General features: G+C 46.2%; 1 protein-coding gene across 1 annotated transcript in view; it reads right to left on the bottom strand.

The window, feature by feature from the left end:
- akap12b (A kinase (PRKA) anchor protein 12b) overlaps window positions 1-17,515 on the bottom strand; it is a 79,939-nt gene that overhangs the window by 30,062 nt on the left and 32,362 nt on the right. The window contains exon 2 of the mRNA XM_045210199.1: window positions 12,649-12,754. Coding sequence (XP_045066134.1) covers window positions 12,649-12,754 — 106 coding nt within the window. The remainder of the gene's footprint in view (window positions 1-12,648; window positions 12,755-17,515) is intronic.

Genomic DNA, 17,515 nt, shown 5'->3' with positions numbered 1-17,515 from the left:
GGTAGTGAGGGTTGCAACCGAGGACAGACGATTTGTATGCGTTACAGGCTTCAGCACTTGGGGGTGCCGTTCTGCGAGCTTGTGTGGCCTACCACTTCGCGGTTGAGCCATTGTTGTTCCTAGACGTTTCCACTTCACAATAACAGCACTTACAGTTGACCGGGACAGCTCTAGCAGGGCAGAAATTTGACAAACTGACTTGTTGGAAAGGTGGCATCCTATGACGATGCCATGTTGAAAGGCACTGACCTCTTCAGTAAGGCCATTCTACTGCCAATGTTTGTCTATGGAGATTGCATGGCGGTGTGCTCAATTTTATACACCTGGCAGCAACGGGTGTGGCTGAAATAGCTGAATGCACTAATTTGAATGGGTGTCCACATACTTTTGTATATATAGTGTATTTTAAACGGTATTGAAAATCATACGTCGATATTTCGAAATACCCCGCTATAGGGTATAAATGGTACATCGCCCAAGCCTAATCTACAGTTTTGTCGCCTCTAGTTGCACAGGTGACATGCTGGTAAAAATGAGGTAAAACGGATTTCAGTTCCCCGGCATTAAAATCACCGTCCACAGAAAACGTCGCCTCTAACTGTGAATTTCCTTGTTTGCTTATGGCCCTATACAGCTAGTTGAGTGCAGTCTTAGTGTCAGCATCTGTTTTTGGTGGATAATAGACAGCTACGATAGATATAGATGAAAACTATCTTGGTAAATACTGTAATAAGGTCTACAGCTTATCATGATCCCCGGGACCACCCATACGTAAAAATGTATGCACGCATGACTGTAAGTCGCTTTGGATAAAAGCGTCTGCTAAATCGCATATTATTATATTATTATTCTAACTCAGACGAGCAAAAACTCAAGACTTCCTTAACATTAGAGATTGCGCACCAGCTGTTTTTAACAAAGAGACACACCCCTCCTCCCTTCGTCTTACCCGAGTATGCCGTCCAGTCTTGATCATGCATAGAAAAACCAGCAAGATGTATATTCATGTCCTCGTTTAGCCACGACTCTGAGAAACATAGGATATTACAGTTTTTCAGGTGCTGTCTTGAACAGAGCTCCTCCAGTTTGTTCTCCAGTGACTACACGATCGCCAACAGAACAGAGGGCAATGGCGGTCTATTTGTTCGCCGACATAGTCTTGTCAGGATGCTGCCTCACCTGCCTCTCTTTCGTCGCCTCTTCCTCTTTCGAGTCCCAAAGATTAGGGCCTGGTCCGGAGTAAGCAGAACGTCCAGAGCTGCCGACTCGTTGAAGTAGAAATGTTCATCCAAATTCGAGTTTAGTGATCGTTGTTCTGATGTCCAGAAGCTGTTTTCTGTCATAGGAAATGATGTCGGAGACATTATGTACAAAAAAAGTTACGATCAGAGTAAAAAAACACACAAAATAGCAGAATTGGTCAGGAGCCCATAAGACGGCTGCTATCCACTAAAGCGCCATCTTAAATCAGCTTAGGGCTAGGGAGGGTGGGTGGATAAGCTTCCCTGATGATGGGACAGATGAGAGAGGAGGGGTTGGGGAGTCGAAGAAGGACTGGGGGGGTCTGAGAATAACTGGGGGGCCAATAGCCACAAGTGATGACTTCAACAGTATATCTTCAAATGTCTAGAGGTCTCCAAAGGACTTAAGCACACCCTTACATTCCAAAAGATCATTCCTCTCCTCACATGTCCTTAACTTGCTGTCCAGGGAATCCAGGCGTGGGCCTCTTTGGCTAAGCACTCTATAACTGTCTTAATGGATCCTTAATAAATACAAATACAAATACTCTGTGACAAATGACTGTGTAAAATGTACTGTGTAGATAAAGGGGTAATTCAGTTAAAGTCTGCCCCTATGATCTATCTCTGGGGATTTAAGAGCTGAAATATGTGGATCCTGTATTGCTAGTAGTTTCCTTTTGACTTGCTGTCTTTCCTTAGATTTGTAAGTTATCTTCATAGCGGACATCTGTGGATACAGTATTTGTATATACAATAGCACACAAACCAACACTGAATATCCATCCAAAATCATGCGTACAAACAGATGTTGGTGGATCAAAGGCCACTTCACTGAGAAAAAAATTAAGTATCTCAAAAACGAACTGCCAAAATAATAACAGGAAAAAGCTGGAGGCTGGCTTACATTATTGCTGCTGTGTTAGCTAGCCATAGTGTACAGAGAGTTTGGAGGGAGCAAGGGTTGTATTGGCAGAGGTGAAGCATTGCTAAAGCGAGGGCCGAGGGGAGAGGTCCCTTCCAGAGGGGTGATGGAACGTTCTGGCAACGCTACTAACATCCGTCCCACAGCACAGCAGAGCAGAGCAGCCGTTCTAGGCCATGCCTGACTGAGTCAATCCAGCTTGGAGAGGAACTACAGTTACACACACAGCACAACACACACACACACACAGAGCATACAACACATACACGCTAAGGCACTCACACACATACACACACACACACACACACAGACAGACAAACAGAGCATACAAATAAAACACACAGAGCATACAACACACACATGCTAAGGCACACACACACACACACACAAACACACACACACACACACACACACAGAGCATACAACAAACACACACAGAGCATACAACACACACACGCTAAGGCACGCACACACACACACACTGCCTGAAATTCCTGTACAAAGAGCACCCCTCTGACCCCCAGAAGACTTCATGTGTCCTCTTTAGCACAATGCCAGCCACCTGGGAGGAGAAGGCTTGAGTCTGTCCAGTGAATTAGTCAGGCTTGATGTCATCCTCTGGGCCCTCACAGACACCCCAGACACACACACACACACACACCAGACACCCCACTGTTCCCATTTATTACTGGGATTCATCAGTAAATGTTAAAATATGTCACACTTTCATAATAGGATGTCAAATTTAGCCTCACTTTCTCTGTTTTCTGTCCTTATTTTTTCTCTCTCTCATTTTCACTCTCTCTGTCACCCCTTTCTTTCTTTCTCTCACTTTCTCCATTTTTCTCTCTTCCTTTCTCTCCCTTTCTCTTTCTCTCTTTCTCTCTCTCTCTCTCTCTCTCTCTCTCTCTCTCTCTCTCTCTCTCTCTCTCTCTCTCTCTCTCTCTCTCTCTCTCTCTCTCTCTCTCTCTCTCTCTCTCTCTCTCTCTCTCTCTCTCTCTCTCTCTCTCTCTCTCTCTCTCTCTCTCTCTCTCTCTCTCTCTCTCTCTCTCTCTCTCTCTCTCTCTCTCTCTCTCTCTCTCTCTCTCTTGGTCTCTCTCTTTTTCTCCTAGATAGCTATTTTGGCCCAGTCCCTCCATAGCTCCATGTAATATTTACTAAGTTACTTTCTCCGTAATCCTCTGAGGTAAACGCCATGTCACAAAACCATGACTCTCCAAATGTCCTTCCGCTGTGACCTACCAAACTATTAGTAAAGTCACAGTCACCTACTGTACATTGGTCTGAAGGCCTCCATCCATAGCCAATGTTAGGTCTGTCCATGTGAAGACCTCCCACATGGCGGTGAGGTCAGACCTCATACACACTCCCCTCTTCCCTTCCTCTCCCTTTGTCTTTCCTCTGAGACTTGAAAGCGTAAGGGACTAGAGAGAGATTGCAAGCAGTCATAGTGACCACTGACCAATTTGAGCTGGGTTTCAACTATGTTTGTCATGATCAGTTTTGGGACAGGTTTCTCCATAACTTCAGTGGGTGGGTACAAGCGATATGCTAACAAAAGCATCATTTCATATTTTCTTTGCTTGGTGCTGGTCAATAAACTGGTATGAGCTGGTATGTGTTATTATGGTTTGTGCTGGTCTATACTAGTTTAGATGTTTGCTGCTGGTCTGTATTGGGCTGCTCTGATTACATTGTAAATAGTCTAGTTTGGTCAGACAGACAGTGTGTGGGATATGTAAAGAGTAGAGTAGGTGTCCTATGATGTGATGTGTGGAGCTGGGGTGGTCTCTGATGTTGTGTTATCAGAGGAATGCCTGCTTCTGTTTCCCTCAAACCTTCTGCTATTTTATCAGCTCCTGGTGGAGGTAATCCAGTGCTGCAAGGCCTTCCTCCCTCTCTCCCTCCCTTACTTCCTCCCTCGCTTTCTCTGGACTAGGTAGCAGAATTTGTGTAAGACAGGAAAAATAGACAGAAGGATCGATGAAATAACAAGCAAAGCAACAATATACTGCTAGTCCAACCACAGAGACTACAGACTATCCTCTCCTGCTACCACAAAGTAAACATGCAGACTTCAAAGGTTCTCTCTCCCGCCTGGTACAGCAGATAAACCCACATATATCTATGCATCGTTACAAGCAGAGCTATCTATTACACTTTTCACATAGGATTTACGGTATGTTGCCTGTAAAAAAAAATGGGGCAATGTTTATATGACCCCTTTTCAAACAGGATCATTTTTACCACATTCTTGCCGCCATAAGCCTTTTATACCTCCCGTGCGCATGCCGGCAAGTTAAAGAGTGGGAGTACGGGTGTGCCGATGTGGGTGGGCATCTATTTAAATAAATCCAATGAATATACACCATCACAAAGAAATCAATTTTTTATTCGTTTAGGCAGGTCCTAAGAAACATATTTTCAAAAGAATAGAATAGCATATTTTGAGTTGAATTATGTTAGGCTACTGGTTTGTGCAGCCTAGGCTACATGGCTGCTCCATGCAAATGCAAATGAAATATAGAAATATAGACAAGACACACATTTCCCTGCCCTGATCACAGTCAACACACACATACAGTATTTTAAGAATATAATGGAATATAACAGAATAAAATAGAAATAATGTTTTTCCCACACAACTTGAGTGTCACGGGAACGTGTGGAACTGCTGTCATAGTGCTTATAAATGAGTCAACTTGTCACGACTCCCTCCGAAGCTGCCTCATCTCCTTGTTCGGGCAGGCTTCGGCATTCGTCGTCACCGACCTTCTAGCCACTGCCGCTCCTTTTTTGTCTTGTTTTGTCTTGTTTTTCACACACACCTGGTACACACCCCTCATCAGTCTCTGTAATATTATTCTCTGCTACCCCATGTCTTTGTGTGTTATTGTTCCATGTGGAGGAGTCGCTAGCTCGTGTTGAGCATTATGTTACTTTTATCGCCAGGATATTCACCCGTGTGTTTTGTTTTCCCAGTACGCATTTAAGTCGCACTGTATATGGTTTACACATTGCTGCGAACTGCTGTATTGGCCAAATAAACCTTATTTTCTGATTCACACCTCCTGTGCCTGGCTCCGTCCTACTCACCTTGTTATAGAATAACACCCAAACAGCATGGAGTCAGCAGGAGCGGGGAATATAACTGGAGTCATTGAACGGGTCTGGGAGCATTCCACCATGTTAGCCAGCTTGGGCGAAGCGATGGATCGGGTTCTCCAGGCCGTCCAGCGCCTTGAGAGGAGAGGATCAGACCCTGCGGAACCAGCTGAGCGACCAGATCCAGCCACCCACACACCAGCAACCAGGGGTATTCACCTGTCTCTACCGAGGGAATACGACGGGACAGCTGCCCGCTGCCAGGGTTTCCTCCTGCAGCTGGACCTCTACTCCAACACCCTCAGCCCTGCTCCATCGGATCGGGAGAAGGTGTCCGCCCTCGTCTCCTGCCTCTCGGGGGAAAGCCCTGGAGTGGGCCAATGCGGTCTGGTGTGAAGGAGGAGACGCGTTGGACAGTTACGGAAAGTTCGCTCGCATCTTCCGTGCAGTCTTTGATCATCCCCCCGAAGGAAGAGAGGTGGGCGAGCACCTGATCCATCTGAGGCAGGGGACGAGGACCGCGCAAGACTTTGCCCTGGAGTTTAGAACCCTAGCGGCTGGGTCCGGGTGGAACGAGCGGTCCCTCATCGACCATTTCTGATGCAGCCTGCCTGAGGACATCCGAAGGGAGCTAGCCTGCCGGTATACCACTCTGACCTTTGACCAACTGGTGGACATGGCCATCCGGTTGGACAACCTGCTGGCTTCGAGAGGACGCCCTGGAAGGGGCCTGCCCGTTTCACCCCCGCTCACCCCGACTCACATTCCGATGGAGCTGGGTGGTGCAGCGTTCCGGGAGAACAGAGGATGACAGATCCAGTGTCACTCTTGTGGCAAAAGAGGACATTCTGCTGCACGATGTCGTCAGAGTTCTTCTGGTTCTGGAGGTGGCAGGCAGGGCACTCTCGCGTCACCTCAGGTAGCACAAACCCACACTCGTTCAGAGCCCTCTGCTGCGCATTTAACCATCCACGTCAACTTCCCTGATTACATGGTAGTACCCCAGTGTAAGGCGCTGGTAGATTCAGGCGCAGCTGGGAACTTTATGGAAAGGTCTTTAGCTCTTAGTCTACATATTACATTGGTTCCCCTGTCTATTCCATTGCCCGTCAAAGCACTTGACAATCGACCATTAGGGTCAGGTTTAGTTAGGGAGGTTACCGCACCATTCACTATGATTACGCAGGAGACCCATAATGAGCAAATCACGTTTCATATTATTGAGTCCCTTGATTTCCCTGTTGTGTTGGGCCTTCCCTGGCTAGCACTACACGACCCCACCTTTTCATGGCCGCAGAGGGCTCTCACGGGGTGGTTGCGAGAGTGTCAGGGTAGGTGTTTAGCTGTTTCCGTTGGTGCGACCACGGTGGAAAGTCCAGACAATGCCTCCACCGTGTGCATCCCCCCGAATACCTCGATTTGGCGCACGCCTTTTCCAAAACGCAGGCGACCAAATTACCACCCCCCCACTTCCGGTTAGACGCTGTGCCTCCCAGGAGTCATGTATATCCCCTGTCGCAGGCTGAAACGGAGGCTATGGAAACACACGTCTCCGAGTCCCTGCGTCAGGGGTTCATACGTCCCTCCACTTCACCCGCCTCCTCAAGTTTTTTTTGCGCCCTTGCATTGATTACCGTGCACATAATAAAATTACAATTCGCTATAGTTATCCTCTACCCCTAATTTCCTCTATGATTGAATCAATGCAAGGGGGCGCGCTTCTTCACGTAATTAGATCTCAGGAATGCGTACAACCTGGTGCGTGTCCGGGAAGGGGACGAATGGAAGACAGCATTTAGCACCACCACGGGCATTATGAATACAGTGAGGGAAAAAAGTATTTGATCCCATGCTGATTTTGTACGTTTGCCCACTGACAAAGACATGATCAGTCTATAATTTTAATGGTAGGTTTATTTGAACAGTGAGAGACAGAATAACAACAAAAAAATCCAGAAAAACGCATGTCAAAAAAGTTCTAAATTTATTTGCATTTTAATGAGGGAAATAAGTATTTGAACCCTCTGCAAAACATGACTTAGTACTTGGTGGCAAAACCCTTGTTGGCAATCACAGAGGTCAGACGTTTCTTGTAGTTGGCCACCAAGTTTGCACACATCTCAGGAGAGATTTTGTCCCACTCCTCTTTGCAGATCTTCTCCAAGTCATTAAGGTTTCGAGCCTGACGTTTGGCAACTCGAACCTTCAGCTCCCTCCACAGATTTTCTATGGGATGAAGGTCTGGAGACTGGCTAGGCCACTCCAGGACCTTAATGTGCTCTTCTTGAGCCACTCCTTTGTTGCCTTGGCCGTGTGTTTTGGGTCATTGTCATGCTGGAATACCCATCCACGACCCATTTTCAATGCCCTGGCTGAGGGAAGGAGGTTCTCACCCAATATTTGACGGTACATGGCCCTGTCCATCGTCCCTTTGATGCGGTGAAGTTGTCCTGTCCCCTTAGCAGAAAAACACCCCCAAAGCATAATGTTTCCCACCTCCATGTTTGACGGTGGGGATGGTGTTCTTGGGGTCATAGGCAGCATTCCTCCTCCTCCAAACACGGCGAGTTGAGTTGATGCCAAAGAGCTCGATTTTGGTCTCATCTGACCACAACACTTTCACCCAGTTCTCCTCTGAATCATTCAGATGTTCATTGGCAAACTTCAGACGGGCCTGTATATGTGGTTTCTTGAGCAGGGGGACCTTGCGGGCGCTGCAGGTTTTCAGTCCTTCACGGCGTAGTGTGTTACCAATTGTTTTCTTGGTGACTATGGTCCCAGCTGCCTTGAGATCATTGACAAGATCCTCCCATGTAGTTCTGGGCTGATTCCTCACCATTCTCATGATCATTGCAACTCCACGAGGTGAGATCTTGCATGGAGCCCCAGGCCGAGGGAGATTGACAGTGTTTTGTGTTTCTTCCATTTGCGAATAATCGCACCAACTGTTGTCACCTTCTCACCAAGCTGCTTGGCGATGGTCTTGTAGCCCATTCCAGCCTTGTGTAGTTCTACAATCTTGTCCCTGAAATCCTTGGAGAGCTCTTTGGTCTTGGCCATGGTGGAGAGTTTCGAATCTGATTGATTGATTGCTTCTGTGGACAGGTGTCTTTTATACAGGTAACAAACTGAGATTAGGAGCACTCCCTTTAAGAGTGTGTTCCTAATCTCAGCTCGTTACCTGTATAAAAGACACCTGGGAGCCAGAAATCTTTCTGATTGCGAGGGGGTCAAATACTTATTTCCCTCATTAAAATGCAAATCAATTTATAACATTTTTGACATGTGTTTTTCTGGATGTTTTTGCTGTTATTCTGTTTCTCACTGTTCAAATAAACCTAACATAAAAATTATAGACTGATCATTTCTTTGTCAGTGGGCAAACGTACAAAATCAGCAGGGGATCAAATACTTTTTTCCCTCACTGTACCTGGTGATGCTGTACAGGTTGATGAATGCTCCATCAGTCTTCCAGTCCTTTGTGAACGAGGTGTTTCGGGACATGCTTGGTCGCGGTGTGGTGGTCTACATCGATTACATCCTGGTGTATTCCGCTACGCGCACCGAGCATGTGTCCCTGGTTCGCAGAGTACTTGGGCGACTGTTGGAGCATGACCTGTAGGCCAAGGCAGAAAAATGTCTGTTCTTCCAAAAATCTGTCTCCTTCCTCGGATACCACATCACCACCTCAGGTGTGGAGATGGAGGGAGACCGCATTTCAGCCATGCGTAATTGGCCGAAGGAGGTGCAGCGCTTCATTGGCTTTGCCAATTACTATCTGAGGTTAATCCGGGGCTTTGGCAAGGTCGCAGCCCCCATCACTTCTCTGTTGAAGGGTGGGCCATCCCAGCTCTGCTGGTCTGATGAGGCTGACAGGGCTTTCAGTACCCTGAGGGCTCTGTTCACCTCAGCCCCGGTACTGGTCCATCCCGGTCCCTCATTCCTGTTCGTAGTGGAGGTGGACGCGTCCGAGGTAGGGGTAGGCGCTGTCCTTCTTCTCTAAGAAGCTCAGCCCGGCAGTGCAGAACTATGACGTTGGTGATCGGGAGCTGTTGGCTGTTGTCAGAGCCCTGACAGTGTGGAGGCACTGGCGTGAGGGGGCTAAACACCCTTTCCTCGTCTGGACTGACCACCGTAACCTGGAGTACATCCGGGCAGCGAGGAGGCTGAACCCTCGCCAGGCCAGGTGGGCCTTGTTCTTCACCCGGTTTGATTTCACGCTGTCCTATATACCAGGCACTAAGAACGTGAAGGCAGACGCACTGTCACGGCTGTACGATACAGAGGAGAGGCCCCGTGATAACACCCCCATACTCCCGGCCTCCTGCATTGTGGCGCCGTTGGTGTGGGTGGTGGACGCGGACATAGAGCGGGCGTTACGCACAGAGCCATCTCCACCTCATTGCCCAGCTGGGATTTGGTACGTGCCGTCTAGTGTCCGCGATCGTCTTATCTATTGGGCACACATGTCCCCCTCCTCTGGTCACCCAGGCATCGGCCGTACAGTGCGCTGCCTTACCGGGAAGTACTGGTGGACTACCTTGGCTAAGGACGTGAGGGAGTATGTCTCCTCCTGCTCAGTGTGCGCCCAGATTAAGGCACCTTCCAGCGGGTAAGTTACATCCATTACCAGTTCCACAATGGCCATGGTCCCACTTATCGATCGATTTTCTAACTGATCTTCCCCTCTCTCAGGGTAACACCACCATCATGGTCATTGTCTAAAGCCTGCCGCCTCCTTAACTTTTTACTCACGTCTTCAGGCAATACAGGGTGCCAGAGGACATAGTGTCTGACCGGGGTCCCCAGTTTACGTCTAGGGTCTGGAAGGCGTTCATGGAACGTCTGGGGGTCTCGGTCAGCCTGACCTCTGGGTTTCACCCCGAATCTAATGGGCAGGTGGAACAGGTGAATCAGGATGTGGGTAGGTTTCTGCGGTCCTACTGCCAGGACCGACCGGGGGAGTGGTCGGTGTTCTTGCCGTGTTCTTGCCACTCCTCCACTAACATGTCACCATTTCAATGTGTTTTAGGGTATCAGCCGGTCCTGGCACCGTGGCATCAGAGCCAGACCGAAGCTCCTGTGGTGGACGACTGGTTTCGGTGAGCGGAAGAGATGTGGAACGCCGCCCACGTCCACCTCCAGCGCGCCGTGCGTCACCGGCCTTCTAGCCACTGCCGCTCCTCTTTTCATCATTCCATTTGTTTTGTCTTGTTTTTCACACACACCTGGTACATATCCCCTCATCAGTCTCTGTAATATTATTCTCTCTGCTCCCCCATGTCTTTGTGTGTTATTGTTCCATGTGGAGGTGTCGCTAGGTCGTGTTGAGCATTATGTTACTTTTATCGCCAGGATATTCACCCGCGTGTTTTGTTTTCCCAGTACGCATTTAAGTCGCACTGTATTTGGTTTACGCATTGCTGCGGACTGCTGTATTGGCCTAATAAACCCTATTCTATGATTCCCACCTCCTGCGCCTGGCTCCGTCCTACTCACCTTGTTACACAACTAGACTAAAGTTGATCATGAACAGCACTCAACATTTCACCCGCCTAATTGTAACCAAATATCCAAACAGAGATTCAGTGAAAACAAAAATCTGACATTGATTGATTTATCAAGACGAGTCCCCACGTGCAAAGCAGCGCGATGGCGCTGTCCCAATCAAAACGGTGCTATAATTATCATGTAGTTGACAACAAACTGGTAGACTATTGCGTCAAATAACTTTGGGAGTGTCAGTAAGCCATCATTTGATACATGCCTTCAATTGCATTAGCCTACTTCATTTCAAAATGTCTGTCATTCAGTGATAATCATTACTACAGTAATTATTTATGGATCTATCCAGCTGTGGCAAAACGTCTTGGTATGTAAGGGGTATATCACTACATACAGGAGGTGTGTGGGCCTGAAGGGCCACAGGCTGTACCCTCTCAGCCAAATGTTTTAGAGCAGGGGTGTCAAACTAATTTTGCCCCAGGGGATTCATTCAATGAGGTCCGGAGGGCCGTATGAAAATTGGTTATATTTCCTCGCCGTCAATTATAAAAAAATTCTGTAACCGGATCCGGCCCGCAGGCCGTATGTTTGACACTCCTGTCTTAGAGGTTTAAGAGGATTCCTTCAATCTTCATCAGGGTTAAAGACACATTTGATATATCTTTATCACTTTATCATAAAATGAATATTTTCCATCCATGAATGTTTTCACCTCAAACCTCCTCATTCCCACAGGACTATCTACAGAATTAAAATTAGCTTTCAGTACATTCATATACAATAGGGCTTATCTCACCAAATCATTCTGTACATACATACCATATCTCTCTGTTCCGAGGGGTATAGGGTTACTCTATAAACGCACAGAATCGCTTCATTAAATAGGTTATTAAATAGGCTTTTTGATGGTGTGGTATGTGACATATCTGTCTGTTTAAAGTAGTATAGAGTTACTCCTTCCTCTGGCTGGACGGAGTTATTAAACGGTGCGGGTCCCTTTGTGCCGAGCCAGGTCACGGCCTGCTAAATATTTAGGTAGGGAAGACGTGCTCCTGCAGCCCTCCCAGATAGCGGGAGACCCCGTAGGAACCTTAAAGTAAATAAACAAACACACACAGAGGGAGACGGCCAACCAGCGCAGGGCGACATAAAGTTTAGGCTTGTTTCCATGACAACGCTGGGAAAATTAATCAGATATTATAGGAAAAACATGGCCACCAACCCAATGATGTTGGGTCAGTTACTGATTATCTTGATTTGTATTTATTTATGATGCATTCCGCACTCCTGTATGTCTCCTCCCTATCTTCCAGATGCCAACTACAGAAACTCAGCTTTAAGAGTGAGGAATTCTACCTGGCTTTAGTTTTAAGACCCCACAGACAAATTTCTGTTAGGCTACTTTAAGTGAATAGGCATGTCTGCACACAGTCTTACATTGGATTACCTAGAACAACTCCTCAGAGCCTCCATGCAGTCCAGATGTGCGTTGTGTATGTTGGGTATGTGAGTGTGTGAGCAACCTGTTTAAAAGTTACAATAGGAGACTGCATAGGTGTCCCTTCAGTGTTGACAGAGAGATTAGTGAAGGATCAAGAGGCTCTCAGGAGGACATAGCTGCAGGGCCAGAGGCAGAACATGGGTGGCAGGGTATTTTTGTGTCAGTCAGGGGCCATACCACAGATTCTCTCTCTCTCTCTCTCTCACACACACACACACACAAACACACACGTACCCCCACCCATCTGCACATCGAAAGCACACACATGATCAGAGACAAACTCACACAGACACATCCATAAATAAACACTAGCTCACAGACAAAAACACAATCACATAGATAGTGAATATACAACTGTCTGTCTCTCTTACCTTCCTCTGTTAGGGTGTTGTCCTCTGAGTGGCTATGGAGCTCTGTCTGCTCGACTACCTTCCCAATCAGACTGGAGATGGAGATCTGTCCATTCGTCTGCTGGAGCTGATGAGGAGAGAGAGAGAGAGAGAGAGAGAGAGAGAGAGAGAGAGAGAGAGAGAGAGAGAGAGAGAGAGAGAGAGAGAGAGAGAGAGAGAGAGAGAGAGAAACATAGCACTGTTAGATAGCTCCAACAACAATACACTACAGCAGAGGTACTCATCAGTAACAAAACACAGTCTCCCACACTATTCAATCCATTCATTGTCATGTCAAGACAGCAGCCAAACCATAAATTGTTTTCATCAAGGTTTCAAAATCAAAAACATTTATCATCATAATAATATTCCTCCATCCAACTAATGACACATCATGTAAAATTCATAACAAAGTAGCTACATAACACACCTCCCCACATCTGTTTCATGCTACCACGCTAACAAGATACACGAGCAGACAGACACAGTATATCTTTCTGCCCTCATCACTGCATCAGAGTCCCAACAGATCTTTGGCAGCGGGCTGGGGCTGGGGATGGTGCTAGGGCTGGGGCTGGGGTACAGGACCGGGGCTGGGGCTGTGGATACGTTAATACAGTCTCTCCCTATGGAGGCCTTGATCTAACTAATGGACCCCTGAGTCAGTGTCCCATTCCCAACGGCTGAGACTTCTCCAGGAAAACCCTGAAAGATGATCTGCCTCTCCCGGAGAGGAGCCTCTCTGTTATAGAGGTAGATAGAAAGGCTGTGAAAAGAGAAAGAGAAAGAGAGGGAGAGAGGAAGAGAGGGACAGAGGGAGAGAGAGAAAGAGAGAGAGAGAGAGAGAGAGAGAGAGAGAGAGAGAGGAGAGAGAGAGAGAGAGAGAGAGAGAGAGGAGAGAGAAGAGAGAGAGAAAGAGAAGAGAGAAGAGAGAGAAAGAAAGAAAGAGAGAGAGAGAGAGAGAGAGAGAGAGAGAGAGAGAGAGAGAGAGAGAGAGAGAGAGAGAGAGAGAGAGCGAGAGAGAGAGAAATGAGAAGGGAATGAGACTGTGAAATAGGGCCAGCCAGACTGGCAGGTCAGTTTAATGTGGAGACTCATAGGAAACTATAAACATGAGGAAATATATCTCTGCTGGATGGGAGATGGAGGCGCTCCTGTAGTGTAACTCGGGCCTGATGATCAGTTTTAAGTAGAGACCAGCAGGTGCCCCTTTGACCTCTAGTGACCCCGCCCCCTCTGGCCCACTTTATGATTGGCATTCCCAGCATTCCGTGCCCTCTTCACAAGATTCCTCAGGGGCGATCCGACCCACACCCCTCTCTCTCTGACCAGCCACACCCCTCTCTCTCTTTCACAATCCCCTCACCTCACCAATCCTTGCTCTCACCTCACCTCAACCCCTCCAGGTTCACTCCCCACACTCCCTAGTCTTGTCCCCATGTTACCTCACCCCTATAAAAATGCCACACCTTCTGAGGGGTGTTAGAAATGCCATGGCTCCATTCTCACTGTTCTGAGATACATGGTCAGAGGCTAGACGTTTCTCTCCCTCACAAGCTCTCCCAGGGGTCATTCTGAAGACATACAGTTCATATAAGGATGGCTAGAGTGCTTAGGATTCCTGAGAGGGTTTAGGGATTGTATAATAAGACTATGCATGGGAAACGTATGTTAACATTGCCAAAGCAAGTGAAGTAGATAGTAAACAAAAGTGAAATAAACAATAAATATTAACAGTAAACATTACACTCAGAAGTTCCAAAAGAATAAAGACATTTCAAATGTCATATTATGTATATATACAGTGTTGTAACAATGTGCAAATAGTTAAAGTACAAATGGGAAAATATATAAACATAAATATGGGTTGTATTTACAATGGTGTTTGTTCTTCACTGGTTGCCCTTTTCTTGTGGCAACAGGTCACAAATCTTGCTGCTGTGATGGCACACTGTGGTTTTTCACCCAGTAGATAAAGGAGTTTATCAAAATTGGGTTTGTTTTCGAATTCTTTGTGGATCTCTGTAATCTGAGGGAAATATGTGTCTCTAATATGGTCATACATTTGGCAGGAGGTTAGGAAGTGCAGCTCAGTTTCCACCTCATTTTGTGGGCAGTGTGCACATAGCCTGTCTTCTCTTGAGAGCCAGGTCTGCCTACGGCGGCCTTTCTCAATAGCAAGGCTATGCTCACTGAGTCTGTACATAGTGAAAGCTTTCCTTAAGTTTGGGTCAGTCACAGTGGTCAGGTATTCTGCCACTGTGTACTCTCTGTTTAGAGCCAAATAGTATTCTAGTTTGCTCTATTCCAATGTGTCAAGTAATTCTCTTTTTGTTTTCTCATGATTTGATTGGGTCTAATTGTGTTGTTGTTGTTGTCCTGGGGCTCTGTGGGGTCTGTTTGTGTTTGTGAACAGAGCCCCAGGACCAGCTTACTTAGGGGACTCTTCTCCAAGTTAATCTCTTTGTAGGTGATGGCTTTGTTATGGAAGGTTTGGGAATCGCTTCCTTTTAAGTGGTTATAGAATTTAACGGCTCTTTTCTGGATTTTGATAATTAGCGGATATAGACCTAATTCTGCTCTGCATGCATTATTTGGTGTTTTTCGTTGTACGCAGAGGATATTTTTGCAGAATTCTACATGCAGAGTCTCAATTTGGTGTTTGTCACATTTTGTGAATTCTTGGTTGGTGAGCGGACCCCAGACCTTACAACCATAAAGGCCAATGGGTTCTATAACTGATTCAAGTATTTTTAGCCAGATCCTAATTGGTATGTCAAATTTTATGTTCCTTTTGATGGCCCTTCTTGCCTTGTCTCTCAGATCGTTCACAGCTTTGTGGAAGTTACCTGTGGCGCTGATGTTTAGGCCGAGGTATGTATAGTTTTCTGTGTGCTCTAGGGCATCGGTGTCTAGATGGAATTTGTATTTGGGGTCCTGGCAACTGGACCTTTTTTGGAACACCATTATTTTTCTCTTACTGAGATTTACTGTCAGGGCCCAGGTCTGACAGAATCTGTGCAGAAGATCTTGGTGCTGCTATAGGCCCTCCTTGGTTGGTGACAGAAGCACCAGATCTTCAGCAAACAGTAGACATTTGACTTCAGATTCTAGTAGGGTGAGGCCGGGTGCTGCAGACTGTTCTAGTGCCCTCTTCACAGTGCCAATTCGTTGATATATATGTTGAATAGGGTGGGGCTTAAACTGCATCCATGTCTCACCCCACGGCCCTGTGGAAAGAAATGTGTGTGTTTTTTGCCAATTTTAACCGCACACTTGTTTGTGTACATGGATTTTATAATGTTGTATGTTTTTCCCCCAACCCCACTTTCCATCAATTTGTATAGCAGGCCCTCATGCCAAATTGAGTCAAAAGCTTTTTTGAAATGAGAAGACTTTGCCTTTGTTTTGGTTTGTTTGTCAATTAGGGTGTGCAGGGTGAATACGTGGTCTGTCGTACGGTAATTTGGTAAAAAGCCAATTTGACATTTGCTTAGTACATTGTTTTCACTGAGGAAATGAACTAGTCTGCTGTTAATGATAATGCAGAGGATTTTCCCAAGGTTGCTGTTGACGCATATCCCACGGTAGTTATTGGGGTCAAATTTGTTTCCACTATTGTGGATTGGGGTGATCAGTCCTTGGTTCCAAATATTGGGGAAGATGCCAGAGCTAAGGATGATGTTAAAGAGTTTAAGTATAGCTAATTGGAATTTGTGGTCTGTATATTTTATCATTTCATTGAGGATACCATCAACACCACAGGCCTTTTTGGGTTGGAGGGTTTGTATTTTGTCCTGTAGTTCATTCAATGTCATTGGAGAATCCAGTGGGTTCTGGTAGTCTTTAATAGTTGATTCTAAGATTTGCATTTGATCATGTATATATTTTTTGCTGTTTGTTCTTTGTTATAGGGCAAAAAAGATTGGAGAAGTGGTTTACCCATACATCTCTGTTTTGGATAGATAGCTCTTCGTGTTTTTGTTTGTTTAGTGTTTTCCAATTTTCCCAGAAGTGGTCTATGGATTCTTCAATTACATTGAGCTGATTTCTGACATGCTGTTCCTTCTTTTTCCGTAGTGTATTTCTGTATTGTTTGAGTGATTCACCATAGTGAAGGCGTAGGCTCAGGTTTTCTGGGTCTCTATGTTTTTGGTTGGATAGGTTTCTCAATTTCTTTCTTAGGTTTTTGCATTCTTCATCAAACCATTTGTCACTGTTGCAACTCCTGACCCCAGCAAACCCAATTACACGCTAACATGAGTCCACAGGTAACCATACCTGAGGCATCTCCCTGCAGCTTTAGTCAATATGATGAAGACCTTATACAGTTAGACAGAGAAAGAGAGGCTCTCTCCGTAAAAAGGTTTGTATTATGACACACTCTCTCACTCTCACACACACACACACAGGAAATGGTCTCTGTTTTTTCTTAGTTACATGACAGGCATTCTTGTGGTCGTTGTAGTGTAACTCACAGGTCTTCCTGGCCAGAAACTGTCAGACAGTCTCAGTTAGTTATCCAGATCTGTCTGATAAGAAGTTTCACACAGAACACATTTCCTCATCAATTATGCATACACTGTTTTTGGATTCCTTCCACAAGCATTCCGATTGTGTGTATTGATGGGGATCAAATGTGCCAGAGCCAATTGTGCATCTGCTCCTCACTATAGAGGGTATGAGGATATACTGTACTGTACAGCATCCTAGCCCTGCAACCTTCTGACTGAGTTTAGTGTGTGTGTGCGTGCGTGTGAGTTCTTCTGAGCATATGATTGCTTGTGTTAGGCACAAAGTTAGCTAGCAGGAAGGTGTGAAATTAGGTGTGTGTGTTGGGGGTGGGGGG

The sequence above is a fragment of the Coregonus clupeaformis genome, chromosome 33 (genome assembly GCF_020615455.1).
Source record: "Coregonus clupeaformis isolate EN_2021a chromosome 33, ASM2061545v1, whole genome shotgun sequence".
NCBI lineage: Eukaryota > Metazoa > Chordata > Actinopteri > Salmoniformes > Salmonidae > Coregonus > Coregonus clupeaformis.
The sequence above is the reverse complement of the archived record's forward strand: the minus strand, read 5'-3'. Positions and strand labels throughout refer to the sequence as shown.